Below are 20,799 nucleotides of genomic sequence, written 5' to 3'. Positions count from 1 at the left end.
CCATCTGAGCCAAACAAGTTTCTCTTATAGTCTCATCAGACCACAGGGCATGGTTCCAGTGATTCGTGCTCTTGCACAGGTTGTTTTCAGCAAACTGTTTGCAGGCTTTCTTGTGAGCCAGCTTCAGAAGAGGCTTCCTTCTGGGATGACGCCTTTGCAAACCGACTTGTTGCATTGTGCGGCATATGGTCTGAGCACTGAAAAGCAGACCTTCTACTTCTGCAACCTTTAAAGCAATGCTGGCAGCACTCATGCATCTGTTTTTTGAAGCCAGGTTCAGCACCTGACGCACTGAACGAGTGCTCAACTTCGTTGATCGACTCTTGCAAGGCCTGTTCCGAATGGAACCCATCTTGGAAAACCTCTGAATGACCCTGACCACTGAAGTGTAACTCGGTTTCAGGGTGTTACTGAACCTCTATAGCCTTGACCATCTTTGTGGAGAGCAACAATTCTAATTCTCAAATCCTCAAAGAGATCTTTGCCATGAGATGCCATGTTGAACATCCAGTGGTCAGCATGAGAGAACTGTACTTAAAGCACCTCATTTTAACTACTCTAATACAAAATACACAACTTGGTTGCTGAAATGTGAGGGGTGTACTCACTTTTGTGAGATACTGTATTTTAAATGTCATTTATTGTAGTCCAAGTAAGTTTTGTAAGTGCGTTTATGGAACTTCAAATGACTACACCAACATTTTATACTATAACAGCATTTTATTAGCAAACACAGAGAACTGAGGTGTGTGCGTTTACCTTCATCAACACTCTACACAGCCGAGGAACAGTGAGGTATTACACAGTGAATTTTGACACCTCAAAATGTATTTAATTCTTGTTTTCACTCAATTATGCTACTAGACCTTGACCACACAAACAAAGATGCAGGATGTCGGTACATGCAAGCAGAAGACATACAGTATTAGTATTCCAAAGAAAAACAATGATTAACAACATGACACACTGATACAATTGCAAAACAGAAACAGTAAAGACAGGTATTGCATAGGTTAAAACAAACACAGAATGTAATTTGTGAAACAACAGTACATATCAGGGTTTTTTTCTTCCACAAACATCAAACTATTTTAAACAATAAATAATTACAATACAACAAAACTTAAAATAGCAAGCCTTTCATTCGATTTGCCTTCAAACTGTCCCCTAGTTTAAAAGAGCAAATGACTAAAGAATAAACCCAGTGATGAAGAAAACATTACAAAGAATGGCATGTAAGAGGTATAGCTTGTGGAAGTTAACGAAAAGCAGGATGTTTATTTGTGCAGGAGTCATTCAGAAAGTATTCAGACCCCTACGTTTTTCACATTTTGTTATATTTCAGCCTTGCTAAAATGCTTTTACATCTACACTCCATGGCTCAAACCAAAAAAGACATTTTGCATGTTTATTTAAAAGGACAAAAACTGAAATGTCACATTTCTCTTGATTATCTTGATTCATTTTAGCATAAGGATGAAACATAACAAAATGTGACAATAAAATATATAATTATATATAAAATATATCATATAATTAAATATATAACAAAATATATAAGGTATCTGAATTCTTTTCGAATGCTGTATAACTTTACAAACAGTAGATGCTCTATTTATACTTTGTGAAAGATTCAGCTTTACAATCATTTGTCATTCAGTAATAAACTACTCAAAGTGCGGCTAAAGACCACAAAAGTCCTAAATAAACAATTTTTGACTTTTGTCAAAACATTTATAGGGCACTAATGAAAAAAAAATCTTCAGGTGATATAATTTTCTATGTTTAGCCATCAACTGTAGCTGTCGCTATTAGGGGGAAAAATAGATGGTGACAATTATCAGGGCTTTCAGGGGGCCCTTAAACTGAGGGGGGCACCCACAACAACCTGTACCAGGGCCCCAGATTCCCTAGCTACAACCCTGACTGAAGCAGAGTACTAGAGGATCAGGAAGTCATTTAATCTCCTCTGCAACCTGATAGCCCAGCTTTAGTGGCAGTAATTCACTATAGACTTTTTGTAGCCCCGCCCCTTTTCAACAATGTGCTTATCTGTCTTTGAGTTTATATTTCCACAACATGAAGGTAAGATCTTACAGATTTATGAACATTACAAAGCTCATGATAACTTTTGTTAACTCTACAGTATGTAAATCTACTTCACCATTTCATTACTCTTTGACAGCAATGCCATAGAAATATACAGAGCTACTGCAAAAACGATGTTCAAAGACATTATAAAGATAAGGTCAATACTTAACTATAGAGAAGTCTTGGACTTCATTGTTTCAATCTAAGGTATTTCAGGTATGGCTTGAAATACTTCACTGACCTACATCCATGTTGAGTAATTAAAAATAACACATATAAAATAACACAGATTGCCAAGACTTAGTAGCTTACAGAATGTGAGGTATATTAAAACCTGACTTGTCAGAACACGTTCTATTGTTATGGTTTTAGTATGAAAGCCGATAACTTCACTTCAGTGTAACAGTTTGTTTTATTAAGGTCTGGAGCGTTTTAAATATTAATCATCCCTGAAAATACCTACTCATTTGGTTTTGTTAAAAATAATTGTAATAATAAATAAATCTTCAATATGTTACCATCTGATTAAAAAGAGAAAAAACCTGGAATTGTTGGAAGAGTGTGAGATTCTTCACAGCAGATATGTTTTTTGGTCTTAGGTATGTACGAGATTATATATAGTCAGCCGGTTATCATTGTAAAATAACCCCTACAGGTTGTGACAATGCCTGGCTGGCTGTATGTTATCATACTTATTAAACAGCTACCAAATAAATAAACCGATGTAGATTAAATACATTTAGCGATAAAATTATTTTATGATGCCTAAAGCAAGATACCACAGTGATATACAGTAGTCACAAAATTATAGTATAGCAGCTGCGTAGGAAATTATTTTCTTGGAAAATATATATACACACACTAATCACAGAAATTGGATATGGGTATTCCACGTAAACGTAATGAACTTTGAGTTATATGTCAATTAATAAATCAAAACTTTTTGTATTTTTTTTTTTTTTTTAACAAAGGTGTTTTTTAACATGGGGAACATTTTACAGAGCCACTTTGGTGTCATGCTGTCATGCTAATTTATTAGTCATTTATTAATGACTTTTTCATAAAAATGTGGGTGGACAAACAGTGCATGCATACATTGATATTCTGATCATGTTTTTTTCCAAGCAAATTTTACCAAATCCAAACCACATTAACCTTAATTAAAACTATTAAGCTGAAGTATATTCATGTATAGGTGATATGTCACTGCTGATGGGGGAAAGTAATAAAAAAATGACACCTAATTACTAAATGCCTATGACAACGATGAAACATTGTAGAAATTTCAAAATGTATACTTGCCCTCCAAAGGCAAAGTGCAGTAACTAAGGCAACACTGAAACTAAGAAAAATGCCTTTAAAGTTTTTACGCCAGCTAGTCAAACATGTTGACACTCTTGTTTCTCTAAAACACTCACGTTTCTCTGGGACAAAATTGAACCAGGAGACTTTGCCACAAGACAAAACAGTTGTCACAAAGTCCGTTTTAAGCCTTAACTCAATTTTGACCAAATGTGTAGTTACTGCACTTTGCCTTTGGAGGGCAGTAAAAGCCACACCTTCCCTCACCAACAATTACATTTATCACCTGTAAATTATTATATACAAGCATAATAGTAATTATTAAGACTGTGGTTTAAATATTAAAGGAACACTCCACTTTTTTTGGAAATAGGCTCATTCTCCAAATCCCCCTCCCCGAGTTATTAAGTTGAATTTTACCATTTTGAAATCCATTCAGCCGTTCTCCTGTTCTGGCAATATCACTTTTAGCATAGCTTAGCATAGATCCTATTAGACCAATAGCATCGCGTTCAAAAATGACCAACGAGTTTCGATATTTGTCCTATTTAAAACTGGACTCTTCTGTAGTTATATCGTGCACTAATACCGGCAGAAATTGTAAAGCTGCGACTTTCTAGGCCGATAAGATTAGGAACTACACTCCCATTCCGTTGTAATAGTCAAGGAAGTTTGCTGCGGTATTATGGACGCAGCAGGCGCAGTAATACCACGCAGCGCCTGAAATTAGCAACTTACTCTACTATCATATTGTGACATATTTCAGAATGAAATTGAGCAAGAAAAAATGTTAGGAAAGACTTGATTTTATCAATCAGCTGTTGACTGGATTGAAAAAAGTGAGTGTTTCCTACTGGAATGGGTGCTAAACGCAACTGCGTAAAAGATGGAATATTTTTCAAAAAAAAATTTGTCATGTACATTTGGGATGACATTAGGGGGAGTAAATGCTCATTTCTGAGTGGTCTATCCTAACTACTATATATTTTAAAATATCAAATGTCAAATGTCAATTTTGGATGTTTTCTGAGGAAGAGATACAATTTCATGCAATATTTAATTTCTGCACATGGATTGCTAAAGCAAGACACCTCGGCGGCTCTGTAAATTCACTTTTGCTCTGTCTCTGTAGGAGGAAATCCCTATTCCCCTGGCCTCAAAGGGCAGTTGTTCAAGGCCTGCTTGGAGCAAGCATAGCAGAACTGGCTGCCATTTTTACATTAGGCTCTTCTAAAAGGTTTGATTTATTACTGTATCAAAATCTTCCTCAGAGGTAGCCTAAACCCTTAGCTGCAATTTGATGTAAAAGGAGCACAGTGATGCTGAAGCACCATGATTTCACTTGAACTGAAGAGTAACAGGCTCACAGTGGATTATGTAATATTACACAATATCCTATTACAGCACATGCATTGAAGCTAAATGTAAACTGGGTTCATTAAAATGGTGCTGCTCATTTTAATGAATGCAGGACAGTCTTATCTCCATGTACACTGCAGCTAAACAGTGTTGTACACAGATGGAAATATGCCTACATTTGTCAATTGGTGGTTTACCTTTTTGACGTCAATGCAATTTCCCGTTCTCTACCTAATATTGGTTAAGCAATGACAAAAGCACAGACAACAGTGTTACATTTACGAATATGTGGTATGCTACATACGTTTTTCATGGAAGGTCAATAGATCCTTCAGGATGCACTGCTGGAAAGATTACTAATCCTACTATGGCGAAGCCTTGGCTCATGATTATTACTTAGACAATTCGTCGACGGAAGTCACATGATTAATATTCATGAGCACACATCGCCATAGCGGAACGGCTGACGCGCGCACTAAATAAAATGGATCCAGCCGTTTTCCCATTCCCTTGGGGGCGAAATTTTGAATTTGTGTCGTCTTACTCTGTAATTATTCCCATTGTTGTTGTCCCAAAATTCTCCTCCATCGACACAGTACTTGATGGCAAACTGCAGTGTTCCTCCAAACTCCAGAAAAGTCGGGGTGATGATTTTGAAGCTGAACTTGTCAGTCTGCCCGTCGCTGGAATGGGGGACGTAAAACGCCGGAATATCTATGAATGAGGTCCAGTTATTTAAGGTGTACCTCAAAAAGACCTTTTTTTCGAAAGCCAAGTTAAAAACCCGCACGATCCCAGAGAGGCTGAACTCATCAGCCTGAACAGACTCCAGTAAAACCTTCACAGCAGTAACTCTGTCAAGGAAATCTGGCAGGGATCCTGGATTTGTGAAGAGCAGCTCCATAAACACGGACTGGCTTGATGTGTTGGACTTGTCGAAGTTATTGAAGTGGAGAGCTCTGGCTTTTTTGAATTTGTCAATTATGCGGTCTGGTACTTCAGGCATGTCCGTGTCATCAAAGTGTTTGATAGAAATCAGGTCCAGGCCCAGAGAGTCAGCGAAACGTACCTTTTTCTGACTGCTTGGGCTCCGGCTTCGTGCGATCTCTAGTTTGGCTCTTTCAGCCGACGTTGGGAGAGACTTGCACCTGCGGCGCTGAGTCGGACTATGCGGGGGCTTCAAGAATGACTCTCTTCCTCTCGGTTTTTTATTCACTACGCTTATTTCTAACGCTTCACAGTCCCCATTCTTGCCCTCCTCCCCCTCCATCTCTTCTTCTCCGTCCTCCAGCTTTTGCTCTGATGCTGTCAAGCTTCCGAACAGCCCAGCGATGCAACTGTAATTTCTGGGGAGGCAGTTCTTGGGAGGCAGCATTACAGCAGCCTCAGCTTCCATAAAAGAGTCTGCAAAATCCTTTGAAAATGTTTCAGTCGAGGTCTGATGTTAAGTGTCCTTCCGCATTATAGGCTACGGGAAGCTATGGTTGATGGTACTGCGGATATCTGAACCAATCTTTGCCGTGATGCTGCTGCCGGCTGAATCCTACTATGGCAAGCTTTAGGTCATGAATATTTATTAGGTCAAACCGACGCGTCTTGCCAACCTTCCTCAATCGCGAGGTCAAGAAACGTAATTAATATTCATAAGCCAATGCAAGCTAGTTAATTCGCCAGGTGACTAGCACTCATTACCAGCGTCTTACCTTTCAGCCAATCAATTGAACTTGAACTGCGCGGTTTAATAATTAATATTCATGAGCCCATCCGTCACCATACTCGAATTCTCTGCCAGAGAGACACACCCCCTTAGCTAAGCAGTCCGTGCGCTGGATCACGTCTCACAGTAGATAAAACGCCGCAATAACAGTTCAGAGTAAACGGACTTTCTTAATAAAAAAACGTTTTGATACCTTTTATTAATGATGCGCCCGTTTGTCTGTCGGTATTCATTTTGCACAGCTTATGCATGCAACAATTACTTATATTATAGGCAATAGTAAAGAGAGGGATTCATGCGACTGGCTATATCCTGTGACATTTTCACAAAATTAAGGAAATTCAGCATGCTACACATAAGTAAATTTAAAACATTCTCTGTCCAAAATAAAGCGCGTCTTCAATGCTAATTAAATGGAAAGATCAGTAGGCTATATAAAAAAATAACAAAACTACAAATATAAGCTATAATTAATTTAATTTTAAGACTATGTTTTAAACCAATATATTATTATATCAACAGTATATAGGCTAGCCTACATCTTACAACAAGTGTTATTGCAATAACAAGTGTTAAAATCATTGCCGACATCACGCCTCGTCTTTTTCCACTACGTCATCCTCTCCCACGGTTATCATGACAACAGGACTCTAAACATCCGTTCACGCAGTTTACTTCACAGAAATGGAATACCAATTTATGCATTTGTACTCCTTTTTTATTGCCAAACAGTACCACATTTAAGATGTTAGTGTTGACCGAACTAACGTAAGTTGACAGTTGGTTAGCGTATTTAGGTTGCTTATTGCATGTTATTTTTATGATGCATGTATACATGCATGCATGCATGCATGTGTTTGCTGTTTCAGCCCTTCAACATGCTAAGTAAAACAGTTTTATCAACATATTTCTTCTGACAACTTCAGAAGTATCTTATAAGGGTCAAAATTATCTTTACAGGAATCTCTTTTGCTGTTGCTGTGTCTCAGGCTGTGACTGAAGCAGTCCGGAATGAATAGCACTGAAGTCTGTGCATCAGACGATACTGATGCTGAGAAAAAGCATACGACTGTTGATAGCACTAAAAGGAACACAGATTCTTCGGGCAGACAATATGTCAATGTGTTGTTGGATCTCAGCGAAGAGGATTTGTGCAGGGAGCACAACGTGCATTTGCTTCAGAGTCGCACTGGCTGGGAAGACGCTGTGAGTCAAATTAACACTACCGAACTAGAACTAGAGATGACAAGAATAATGTCTTTTATCATCAGTGTTGGGGAAAGTTACTTTTAAAAGTAATGCATTACAATATTGAGTTAATCCCTAAAAAAGTAACTAATTAGGTTACTTAGTTACTTTTTTATGGAAAGTCGTTACTTTTGCGTTTAAATCTAGGCAGGGCTTGCTTGTTTGTTGTTAATATAAAAAGTTATATTTTGGCAAATGTAAAAGCTTTTTTACACCAAAAGCCTCAGGCTTAGAGAAAAGTAAATTCAGGTCTGTACAGTAGACTGCAGAAGAAAAAATCTCAACTCTTCAGCAATAAAAAAAAGGAAAACAAATGTTAGATTATCTTGAGTAATTTTTGCTTATTAGTATGGATGAATTGGATCATCGAAGGTCGGCAGCAAAGACATCGGTTAATAAAATGGGATTAAATGCATAAAGCATATTTGTATTATTTAAATTTAATTATTGCAGGTTTGCATTGAATTTCAGTGTTTTTATTCATTTTGAGGAATACTGTATCTGTTTTTTTTAGTGAGTGAGATGAATTAATACATGTTCACATTTCTTCTAGAACTAAAGTAACATCTTACTCACAATTTTTCATTTCTGTCAACATGGGGACAGGAGAGCTTTTAATCAATAAATGGGGGGGAAAAGTAACTCAGATATTTTCTTGTCAATTAAAAAGTAATGCGTTACTTTACGAGTTACTTGGAAAAAGTAATATTATTTAACTTGCAGTAACTTGCATTACTTGTAATGCCTTACCCCCATCATCTAAAAACACATCAGAAAAAAGTTATTCTGACAGTGCTTTCCCCTGATCTTACTGATCTAAACCATACATTGGTTTGGGAATGATCAAAATTTATTATTATTATTATTATTATTTATTATGTTTGCTAAATAATTTTAAATCATTGTATTTAAGTGTTAAAAATGTGTTACATTTTATTTTGTTTTGAACCCAAACAAAAGATCACCCATTTATAATTATTCACTTGTGTTCCTCATTAATGTCCCTATTTACGGCACAACTTTGGTTGGGCTGCATTAATGTATTAGTGCATTATTTAACGTTGTTCCAGAATCTACCTTTTATAATTTAATCTTTTTTAAGATTCAAATTATTTTCATTCATTATTTCTTGTTTGTATATCCATAATTTCGTATTTAAAACATTAACTCCATAAGTTATAATGTCTGTGTAAATGCAACTGCTGTCGTAGCATTGTAATGTAGCATTGAACAGTCTGTAAATAAATTTTGTGCGTAAAGGCAGTGTAAACCTTTTGGTATGCATATTATGCATTTCAGATGAAGCTTCTGTAGTGTTCTCACAGTCTCAAGATTGTCTAAAGATTTGAAACTCACAGACTTCATTTTTTTTAACAGGTTGAAGGTTGGGGGAGATTTCCTCCTTTTGGTGTGTTTCTTCAGCCGCCAAGGAAGGGGAAAAAAATCAGACAAGACATGATAGACGTTCACTGTCTCCTTTGTGCGGACCTTAATCTATCTGATCTGCCAATCTATTGCTCTCCTGGAAATGCTTTGAAAACTTTCAGAAAGACTGCCCCAACCCTTCTGGATCTTGCAGAGGAAGCTGACAGTTCTTCTTCAGATGAACTATACTCTTTCAGTTTATCTCTGCAAAATATGTCAGAGCCATTATTCAACCAATTGCTGTCTGGAGATGAACAGCGTACACAAAACAAATCACCTGCAATCTGCCATTACCATACAGAACCGTGTCAAATCTTGAAGGACAATAGAGCTGCTCTTAGCATCAGAAGCTTTAGTGTGTTGCCGCCTGTCAAAGAGTCTAGAAACCTGAGGAACTACAGCCTTTTTAAAAGAGTGGAGCCAACAGATTGTCACCCAGCAGAGGCTGTGATTCCTGCTGCCACCGGTGCCGTCGCTGCTGGTGAAAGATTGAGTGTCGATTGTGACACAGGAAGTGTCTTCAAGGCCCTCACAGACTTTATCCCAGAAGAGAATGGCTATAGGTTAAATGGATCTCCCAGCACGAAGCATTGGCTGTCCCAGGACAGCAATCACCTGCCATCTATTTTCAACGTAACTTTTCAAAATAAGTATGGTAAACCCTCCAGCACTGTGTCAAATACATCACCTCAGCCTTCCTACCCCCTGGGAAGAAATTTAAGGCAGGAAGAATTGCCAAGGCCTTCCACCCGGAACAACATCAGTTATAGATTGCATTCTGGCCACAAAACAAGAGATCTGAAAAGACCTGAAGCTCATCGACTAATGCTGATTGGAACAAGAGTTCACATGCCTATATGAATAATATTAATCTTTGAACTCTAGGTAAATTGTAACACCATACTGTTTAGAGTTAAGTAAGCATTGTGACTCAGTTTGAGAACAAAAGCCACACTCTCTGGTTTACTTGAATACACAACATATAGAGAAGTCTGATGGTTTTTCTGAGACTGCAGGATCCAATTACTCAGAACCATGCTATTTTACTATGCTTGTTCAGACTAGCTAAATGCTGTCCATCAGTCACTAAAAATGAACCTGATTAACAGCTGAATTCATGTGTGCAGACTAGTTGATCCTTTATAAATATACAACTCAATAGTAAGATCTTAAAGACATAATTGGAGACAAATATGCAACCTTCAGTGATTGATTTTTCTTTTTTTGCAGACTCACTTTAAAATATTATTTGATTCCATGAAATTTACCACCACTAGGAAATGTTCTACAAAGCTGTGTCCATCTGAACGTGCCAAAAATAACTAGATTTAGAACACAGTCATTTGCAGACACCAATATTTGCTCAGGAGAGTAACAGAGAATATGCTCGATTCAATTAATGGCCAAAGAATTATTTTCTGCAGTTTATTTTCCAGTTTCTTGTGCATCAGCACAGGCTAAACAACAAAACATAGCCAATTTATACACATATCCAGCCTCTAAAGAACAAAAATAATCATAATTTTCTCATGAATATACCTAATTATAAATTATGTCCTATATTAAGTTAAATAAGACACATGTTGAAAAACAAAAAGCAACACAAAAGTTATTCTTGGCACAAAAAAATATGCATGCACTCTTTACAGAGAAACACATGAGCTCAGCTCTTTCAAGTTTTCTATAGCAGTAGCTTTTACTATGACATCATCATTGCCTACACAAAATTAACATGTATTCAGTTGCAGTATTTATTCCAAGATCTAAACAGCATTTCAAATAATTTAGCGGCTGAATACTAGAGTTCCTAGTGTTTGGCATAAAAATACTAAAGCTCTTTTGCAGTTACAATGTTGAGAAGCAGCCAATGTGACGTCATAAAGGGAACAGACACTGCGTCACTTACATTCTACTTGAGGAACTATATACATAAAGTACAGGAGTACAAATAAATGGGACATTTCCATAATTAATACACACACACACACACACACACACACACACACTGAATGAAAATGAAAATAAAGCTAGGTTGGCTGTCATATTTAGTGTAGTAAGGCCAATGAGTAGTGAATTTTGCATCGCACTTACACAGAGATGAAACATTAAGGAAAACAAAAAAGTATACACAAAAAACAAACATCTCCTCCGTTAAGCAGCACTGTGATTTCATTATCTCAATCAAAAGCATATTAACACTTAAATTAAGGCATCAACAAAAAGTTTATAATACAGTATATGTAAACTGTTACTTGAAATCATAGACGGATTAACATATTCCATCAAAACTGATACTTGCTTTCAAAAAATATTAAAGGATTTGTAATTTGCTTATTTGAATCTACTCACAGTACAGAATGCAAATCACAGTAAACAAGAGCAAATCCCCACCTCTGCTTTAGAAGAAAACGGTATCTAAACCATGCAAAAGATGCAAATTCCACTGATTTAGGATGTCAGGATTCAATTATGCCATAACAGTCAGCAAGAAATATTCGCATGAATTCTGTCATGAATCAAGACTTAAATATACTCACAGTGGCTATTATATGGGTATAGAGCATTGCACTATTAAATGTAACACAAGTTTGTTTATACCACAAAGCAAACAAGGTAAAAAAAAATACCATATACAAAGACAAGACTCAAGACATCTAAACAATATCAGACTATAATACAATACATTTTATTTGTGGAATGAATGTTTATCATATCTGTCTGATTTCTGAGTAACATAAGTACCAACTTATTACACATCCCCACAAGAAGCTCTGACCTGAACTCTTGCAACAAACAAAATACTTTTAGGGCTAATAATATATGTTGAAAATTAATAGTGACATGATAAAGTGCTGTGAAGGTATATTTATACATCGTTAGACTTGGGCAGATATGCAATACCTTATTGTGAGCTCTAGATGGCTGTGAGAGACTATTTTGAAGTTCTACCAGCCTTGTTGAGGGACACACTAGGAATGACTCCTTCATTATGCGACCTAAATCACCCTTGATGGAGCCTTCAGCTCTTGGCTTTCCCATTGTGTCGAAATAGTGAGATGAGCTCCTCACAGGTTTGGGTTTCCACCGAGCTAAAGTGAGACTCCATGTTCCAGGCCAAGTCTGCTGAAAGGAAGTCATCCACTGCTGTTTGTGTCTCATTGCTAGTGTGAAAGAGGTGGCCGAGGCTTTGAAAAGAACTGGAGATGGTCTGGGTTTCAGCACTGTTGAGCCTCACCTGCCCATCATGGGTGCAAGGCAGAGAAAGTGGAGCTGGCCTGATGTCGGTCTGTGTTTCTGTGTCTGAGGACTCCGTGCTCATGCTGAAACTAGACTGTCTGAGGATACTGCCAAGGGGCATGTGTCCACCTGTGTCCAGCAAGAAGTTGAGGTCTGTCTGGGTCTGCGTGTCAAACATCTCAAGCTCCAGATCACTTGGTTGCACCCTTGTTCCAACATCACTGTTGTGCCCATTACCAAGGTTGTCGAAGAGCAGGAAGTCAGTCTGTGTCTCAATGTCTAAGAGTTCCAAAGTTGTCTCTGTGTTCAGACTGTTCAAAGCACTTTCTTCTGTCTGAGTCTGAATGTGTGTTGCATTAAGGAACTCTTCAAAGTCAAAGTCAATACCAGGGTGATGCGATTCATGCGTAGAAACTAAACCTGAAGCACAGCTCGAAGTTGCCCCATTCATGCTGTCAGAAAGTATATTCTCAAGGTCACGGAAAAGAATCATGGTCTGAGTCTGGTTGTCTGCTACTGTGTTTTGGTGCAAAATGTCAGTCTGGGCTCCAAAACACATGGACGCAGAAATCTTGTCCTCAAAAAGTCCAGCTCCAGTGCTGCTCAGAGAATCTTCTAAACCACTGGTTCTGAAATGCGCATCAGCCACTGCAGTCTGAGTGGAGACATTGAGAGTATCAGTATCAAAAAGATTTGTGCACATTGCTTGGTCCATCTGGCTTTCATCCACTGGAGCTGCAGAACAGCTTGTTTGCGTTTCTCTGGTCACATTAAAGGAAGAGAAACTGAAAACATCTGTCTGTGCTCCAATGGAAAACGTGGCTTTGATTCGTGAGGGTAGCGTCTGGGTTTGCACATTAACAGGCAGCTGAATCTCAGCGCTTACACTAATGTCTGTCTGAGAGCAAGAGGACACTGAGGCCTCACAGCAAGGGGAAACAGTCAGTTGTCCAGCATCTATCCCTTTGTTGAGGTATGATACGTCAGTTTGAATGTTTGTTGAAGTGCTTTTGTTTCTGGATCCAAGATCCACTGGATCTCCCACAGAGGCTTGATTCTCGAGATTGACCTGTACTCCTGTGCTAATTGTTTCTGGGCCCAATGTATGTACAGGAAAGGCCTCTTTGAAAGTCTTATTATTCACATCAGGCACCACTGTGCCGACCGACGGTGACAAAATATGCACAGTGCTTACGGACCCTTGTGCATCCACAGACAAGACCAATGACCTCAAGGCACTACTTTCCGCAGAGGGTAGGAGAACAGGCAGGTGGGTGAACTGCATAATAGGAACGTTGACTAGGGCCACTTTGGGCTTCGGGAGAAGGAGCTTCTGGGTGTTTCTAGAGTGGTTAGTATTGTGTTGTGCTGTGTCTGAGGTTCCAGACACTATTATGGTAGGGACGACTTCTTCACTGAGCTTTTTCTTACAGTCTGGAATTTCATCAACGGGCATCAAATTTGTTGCACTGCTTGATAATCTTTCCATTTTCCTCTTCTTCACAGGTGGATACCTATAAAACACACACTGCATTTTAACAAGATGTCCAGTATGATAAACAACCTTAAACTGGGATTTACACTTATCAGGCATAACATTATGACCACCTTCCTAACATAGTGTTGGTCCCGCTTTTGCTGCAAAACCAGCCCTAACCCGTCAAAGCATGGACTCCACGTGACCCTTTTAGGTGTGCTATGGTATCTGGCACCAATATTTTTGGATGCCAAAACACCTCAAACTCGTTGTGCTCCTAAAACCATTCCTGAACCATTTTTACTTTGTGGCAGGGCGCATTGCTGAAAGAGGCCACAGCCACCAGAGAATACCATTTCCATGAAAGGAAATGTCTACAACAATGCTAAGGTAGGTGGTACGTGTCAAAGTAACATCCACATGGATGGCAGGACCCAAGGTTTTCCAGCAGAACATTGCCTAAAGCATCACACTGCCTCCGTCAGCATGCCTTCTTCCTATAGTGCATCCTGGTGTCATGTGTTCGCCAGGTAAGCAATGCACACGTACCCGGCCATCCACGTGATGTAAAAGAAAACGTGATACATCAGACCAGGCCACCAGTGGACAGGGGTCAGCATGGGCACCCTAACTGATCTGAGGCTATGCAGCCCCATACGCAACAAACTGTGATACACTTAGGGGTGTGCGATATACATTGTCTGCAATAATATCGTAATTGTTGTTTTAACAATGTGCAATTTGACATTATCGAGTACATTGCAAAAAAACAACAAAACACACCTACAGAGTGCACACATAACGCTACATTACATGAAGTATGTTTTAGCATGCGCCTTATGTATGGGTTAAGTACAGAAATAGACCCCGTAATTGAGACTGTGTCTTATAATCCGGTGCGCCTTATGGTGCAGAAAATACGGTACTACAAATGTGATAGTGATTTTATATAACAGTCCAAAAAACTGTCTCTGAACAACATGACGTGTTTTGTTCCTTAATGAATCAACCGTTTAAATGATTCGGCTCAATCACAATGACTCACTTATTAACAGTGACTTGCTGCCACCTACTGGCGGTTAAATTTTACATTCAAAGTATCTTTTCATTTTTAAAATGATTTCAAATATAACAGCATTAACGTGTAAATACATCTAAATGCCACATCACAGGGCTGCACGATTAATCGAACGATGTTGTGAGGTGCGTTTAGTCAATGAAGCCGGTACTTTGATTAGTAGTAAACCTCCATCCCGTGCGTTCAGCTGGAGCGGCAATTAATACACAGAGACGTAAATCACTGACAAGCTATGCCAAATCGCGTTCAAAATCGCATTAGATTTTGAGCGCGATTTGGCATAGCTTGTCAGTGATTTATGTCTCTGTGATTTTTATAGGTATCCTCACAACATCGTTTGATTAATCGTGCAGCCCTACCACATCATATGCAACTTCTGAAAAAAAAATTTTTGTTGATACTTATTTAATTTTGTTGGTAACAGCCTAAATGTATTATTATAATCGACTGATTAAATGTAAGAATGTGACTCAAAAGATGATGCACACTTTTAGAAAAAATGGCTTTATACAAGTAAAAATGCCGATTCCTAGCCGATCCTTTTATTGCCAGCGGCGCATGCAATTAGGTCACAGCCACGCACGCGCACTTACAATCGAGAGTAAACATGTCTTTGGTGTGAGTGAAGATGACACAAAGATTGCAGTTTGTAACATTTATAAGGCCAAAATACAACGTGAGGGAACAACCACGAACCACGTGCTTGTTTAGCTTGGCTGGACATGTGGTAGATCGCGCCCCCGCTCTGCATATTTTGCATGTCTCTGTTAGTTAACACACCTGATTCAGATAACCCACTCGTTAGAAGTAAGCTCCGTGAATGAACTGTGTTCCGATTGACAGTCCCTGCCCAGTGTTCATTGCTCCCTACTCCCAGAGCAGGGGAAATCCGTTGACGTTTACTACACTTTCATTCATTCACATATTTGCGCTGCGCCTCCGCATACAGCCTCTTCACACACTAATAGTTCAATGCCAGCATATGTTCCATTTGAAGGTAATTTAAGCGTGCGCGACGTGAATTTAATTTGTATTTATTTACAGATGCATTTATGTTATACTTCTCTAGTAAATATCATCTGTGTGTGAAGACGCTGTATGCGGTGGCGTAGCACAAATATGTGAATGAATGTTATGAAGTGTAGTAACGTTACCGCTGGATTAACTGGTGACAGGCAGAAATGCTTCTCTTTATCAAGGAAAATTTGCCATTAATGCTCAAGTAATAGCTTTTAGTACTAGCATTGTTATTTCTACCTGTTTGAAGACACAGTGCACGTTTTGTTATTAAAGTTATTGTTGTGAGATGATCCTGTAATTACAGTTTTTCTCAATTGCTAAAACACTATAACCAGTCTTTTGAACTAAAATTTCAAAACTATAACGCCATTTCTCAAAAAGCACACCCATTTCCCTAAACATTAAACACTATTCCCTGCTTTGACACATGAGTTATATTTGGTGAACTGTTACTGCAAAACTCTACACACAAATCCCTACATTTCTCAGTGCTTACACCATGAGGTCATTTAGAAAGCACAAGCATTCAATATTGTTCACTCAAGTCTGCGAAGTTTGAGCTCAATTAGCACACAATTACCCAACTGGAAACACTAGGAGTCAAAATTTAGCACACACTAATCAGAATCTTCAATGGAGATAAAAGAGCCAAAGTCAGCTTACAGTGTTTCTCAGTCACTTTGGTGCATTTCTCAGATCAGAAATGAAATTGCCAAAACTACTTGTTCAACATCTACATCATCTAGTCTCTTGTGCACATCATAAAAAGCGTCTCTTTCTTCTGATCAAGTTGTGATTGCTTTGGCACATTCATACAACTGATTATATACATTTGTCTGCGGTTTCCTACATTATCAGTTGCTATTGTCATGTTGCTCAAAATGTATTATATATTTCTCTGTGCAAAAGTCTTACCCCTCAAAACATCAAGTCATTAGCTCATCGTATAAGTCATTACCTACTGTAAATGCAAAATTTTTGATCTAGTTGTCATAAACTGTCAATCATATATTCTACACATTTCTATTAGACTTTTTGTAAATTTGCCATGAATTATTCAAGTGAATCTTGACTTTCACTAATGAAGAATAATATAGATCAACCAATGATAAAGCAGTTCTCTGAAAAAGCTCAAAGGTACATTTCATGAACCTTCAATTGGAAAGCATATATAGACAGAGGACAACGCAGGAGTTACAAATTCTGACAGTGGGCTTTCTCATTTTTATTTTCACCTTTGTGCCCATATTTCCTTTTCTTTTCTGTTTCACAATGATGTTGTAATGCATTTTTTTTTTTTTTTTGTCAGACCACTAGTACAAGTGTAACTTTGAATCCTATTCAGTCTTTTTCAATCAATATCCCACCTATAGTAATGTGTAATTTTGAAGAGGAAGAGTAGGAGGTGAAAGAGGAAGAGGAGGAGAAGAAGGAGAAGGATGATGACGACAACGACAACATGGAAGAGACAGGAAGGGCAAGGGAAAGAAGACAAGCAGTCTCATATATTTTAGTTGATGGGTGCCAGGGTTGGATTAGGCATGCAAGAGGATTTGACCCCTGCTGCCTGGCCAGGGCTAATTTAGCCTGTGATGCTGAAGAGGTTCTTTGGCCTGTTCCAGACCAAACACAGGATGTTGGGCAGAATAATTATTTTGTTGTTGTTTGCTGTTTTGTTCTGTTTTCTACAGTACATTACTGTAAAGTAAGAAATAAAACACTTGCAAATACATACATTTGTTGTGTTCATCATGTGAAAAGTTTTTTTTTATTGTTTTAGTAGTATTGTTTTGAATTTATCTCATCAGTGTGTAAAACTGTGTTGTAGTGTGAGTTTTTTTGAGGATTTGTGTGTCATGTCTGAGAGCAAAGTTTGGTTTTTCAGCAAGATTGAGTTGTTTTGAGTGGAGAGCTTCATTTTGACCTCAATATAGGAAGTTTGGGGAATTGAGTTAGGAGTTGTGGATTTGTGTTTAGAGTTTCGCAAATAAGAGGCATAATTTCAAGAAATGTGTTTAAGCAATTGAGAAAAACTGTAATGTTTAAAAAAAAATCCATATAAAATTAATTGAAGAAAAGTAGATTTTTGTATGCCTGCTTTGTTACTTATATTTTATTTCTAATGTTTTCAAGGTTCAGAGCACTTTATTTTGTTAAAGTTATTTTAATATGAGAAGATGCTGTAATGTTTATACATTTCTTTTATTATAAAATTAAAAAAAAACATTGAGGAAAAGATTTTTGTTAGTATAACTATACTATGTTGGTTACAGCTAACTAACTAACTAATTATACCTTTTTCAAAGGCACAAAGCACTTTATTTTGTTGTTAAAGTTATTTTGTTGTAAGAAGATCCTATAATGTTTAAAAAGGTATTTTTTATAAAATAAATTTAATTAAAGAAAATATTTCTGTATAGGCCTATGCTTTCATTACAGTTCTTAAAAAAATAAAATCGAAATCAGCAAAAATCGGAATAGGCAGGTCACACTTACTGAAAAATCGGAATCGGAATCGGCCAAGAAAATTGCAATCGGTGCATCTCTAATCCTTATGCTTGCCCATTTTTCCTGCTTCTAACACATCAACTTTGAGGACAAAATGTTCACTTGCTGCCTAATATATCGCACCCACTAACAGGTGCCGTGATGACGAGATAATTAGTGTTATATACTTCACCTGTCAGAAGTCATAATATTATGCCTGATAGGTATAAATTAGAAATGAAAGCTGCAGTGGCTGTCATGACAGAAGATATTGGTATTATGATTTATATAGGCATTTCAAGGTAGAAATCTTACCATGCTCTTTTTTGTTTTGTTTTCCCATTACAAAATATACAAGCAGATAAAATGAGTACCTGTGCTCTTTGGGGACCTCATGGCCTGTTCTGTAGATATGAGACAGCAGTGCTGCTCTACTGGCATAAGGACAACCACATGTGCAGCTGTATGTCCTCCCACAATCCTCAGCATGTCTCCGCAGGTCCCACTCAGTGCTGTAGCCATTACTGCACTTTAAGCACTTGTGCTTCTTTTCTGCATGCATCTTCATAAAGTGCTATACCATTAGTAAGATTAGAAAACATGTTAGTCAGCTGTCCAAGCAGGACATGAATTATATATCAAGTTCTAGAAAAGAATAAAAAATGAATTTATGTCAGTCTGACAAAAGGAACAGTAAACTAACATTACAGAAAAAAAAATCTAACTCCAGACAAATAACACTGGCAAATACCTGTTTAACAAGTGAAAACTGAGAAAAGGGTCTGTTTGGTCCTCTTGGGCAGCCTTCTATTGGGCAACAGTAGAGTTTTTGTGATTCCTTAATGTCCTTTCTGATTGTAGGGTTGATCAGACCCTCCTGAAATCAAAACAAACACAGTGAGAAACAACTTTAAAAGATGACAAAGAAGCAACAAATATACTGCTTCTTGTGCAAGTAGCAAAAAAAAAACACCTTGGTTCGATAAGTAACCTGAATACAGAATGAGATGCTGAGACCACTCATCGACACATTGCATCACTCATGTTTGTGCCATCAAAACTCAGATTTTCCTATCAAGTAGACCATACTAAAAACAGGAAAGAATGGCAAGCTACGCAGCATTTTGTTCCCTCCTCATGAAACCAATGTTACATACTAATCTAAAACTTTCCCATTATAGAAAACACACTATAGGAATAGGAAATACACACTTCTTAAAAAAACATCCCATTGACCCCTAATCCACTCAGTGTGGGTCACTGAACACAAACAGAGAAATAACCACAGGCAGATACACTGTGTTCCCAAAGAAGAAAAGTCTTGATGGCATAAGCCCATAATTTTGGGGCATTGGTGATGTGATGCTTCAGGGGTTAGTGGTACCATTTCATGTAACTGTTAATCATAATAAGCAAACATATTCAGAAGAAAATACACTACTAGTCAAAGGTTTTTGGACAATAAGATTTTAATGTTTTATTTTAAAGAAGTCTCTTTTGCTCACCAAGCCTGAATTTATTTGATTCAAAATATTGTGAAATAGTTTTACTATTTAAAACAACTGCTTTCTATTTGAATATATTTTAAAATGTAATTTATTTCCTGTGAGCAAAGCAAACTTTTTAGCATCATTACTCTTCAGTTTCACATGATCTTTCAGAAGATGTTCAAGAAACATTTTATTGATAGTAGAAGTAGTATTTTATTTTTCATGATTCTTTGATAAATAGAAAGATCCAAAGATTAGCATTTATCTGAAATAAAAAGCCTTTGTAACATTATACACTATTACCATTAAAAAGATTGGAGTCAGTATAATAATTATAATTTTTATTTTATAATAATATATTTTTTTTCTTTTTTTGAGGAAATAAATTATAGAAATTAATACTTTTATTTATCAAGGACGATTTAAATTGATCAAAAGTGTCGATACGGCCATTTATAATGTTACAAAAGATTTCTATTTCTGATAAATGCTGTTCTTCTGAATTTTCTATTCATCAAATAAACTTTTTCAACATAATAAACAAATTTCAACATAATAATAATCAGTATGATTTATAAAGGATCATGTGACTGGAGTAATAGGCCTAAAAATTCAGCTTTAAAATCACAGGAATAAATGACATTTAAAAATTTATTCAAATAGAAAACAGTTATTTTAAATTAAAAAAATCTTACTGTCCAAAAACATTTGACTGGTAGTATGTATTTTCATACATTTAATTTTTCCTACCGAAGATAGAAAAACATGAAAACAGCATGAGAGCAAGTAATAAAGAAAGAATTATCATTTCTGGATAAACTCTTCCTTTAATGCTTTTCAGTCTGAATGGTCAGGTCGGATTTGATGT

General features: G+C 37.3%; 3 protein-coding genes across 3 annotated transcripts in view; 1 reads left to right on the top strand and 2 right to left on the bottom strand.

Annotated features, from left to right (window-relative positions):
* Positions 1-750: 750 nt before the first annotated feature.
* LOC141345626 (protein phosphatase 1 regulatory subunit 3E) lies at positions 751-6,347 on the bottom strand. Its single transcript, XM_073850508.1, has one exon. The coding sequence runs from the start codon at positions 6,146-6,148 to the stop codon at positions 5,228-5,230; it is 921 nt and encodes a 306-aa protein (XP_073706609.1). The 5' UTR covers positions 6,149-6,347; the 3' UTR covers positions 751-5,227.
* Positions 6,348-7,109: 762 nt separating this feature from the next.
* On the top strand, positions 7,110-10,218 carry c11h16orf46 (chromosome 11 C16orf46 homolog). Its single transcript, XM_073849932.1, has 3 exons — positions 7,110-7,237; positions 7,430-7,675; positions 9,095-10,218. The coding sequence occupies exons 2-3, from the start codon at positions 7,481-7,483 to the stop codon at positions 10,001-10,003; spliced, it is 1,104 nt and encodes a 367-aa protein (XP_073706033.1). The 5' UTR covers positions 7,110-7,237; positions 7,430-7,480; the 3' UTR covers positions 10,004-10,218.
* Positions 10,219-10,553: 335 nt separating this feature from the next.
* atmin (ATM interactor) overlaps positions 10,554-20,799 on the bottom strand; it is a 12,610-nt gene continuing 2,364 nt past the window's right edge. The window contains exons 2-4 of the mRNA XM_073850596.1: positions 19,193-19,318; positions 18,816-19,015; positions 10,554-13,893 (exon numbers count right to left, since the gene is read on the bottom strand). Of these exons, the coding sequence (XP_073706697.1) occupies positions 12,162-13,893; positions 18,816-19,015; positions 19,193-19,318 (2,058 nt within the window). The 3' untranslated portion in view covers positions 10,554-12,161. The remainder of the gene's footprint in view (positions 13,894-18,815; positions 19,016-19,192; positions 19,319-20,799) is intronic.

This window comes from Garra rufa, chromosome 11, assembly GCF_049309525.1.
Source record: "Garra rufa chromosome 11, GarRuf1.0, whole genome shotgun sequence".
Lineage (NCBI taxonomy): Eukaryota > Metazoa > Chordata > Actinopteri > Cypriniformes > Cyprinidae > Garra > Garra rufa.
This window is presented reverse-complemented; position numbering and strand designations above follow the sequence as displayed.

Excerpts from the sequence above, each read along its gene's own strand:
- LOC141345626 (XM_073850508.1), bottom strand. The coding sequence starts at position 6,148 with ATGGAAGCTGAGGCTGCTGTAATGCTGCCTCCCAAGAACTGCCTCCCC.
- c11h16orf46 (XM_073849932.1), top strand. The coding sequence starts at position 7,481 with ATGAATAGCACTGAAGTCTGTGCATCAGACGATACTGATGCTGAGAAA. Across the intron at positions 7,676-9,094 it reads GCACTGGCTGGGAAGACGCT|GTTGAAGGTTGGGGGAGATT; the intron begins GTGAGTCAAATT and ends TTTTTTTAACAG.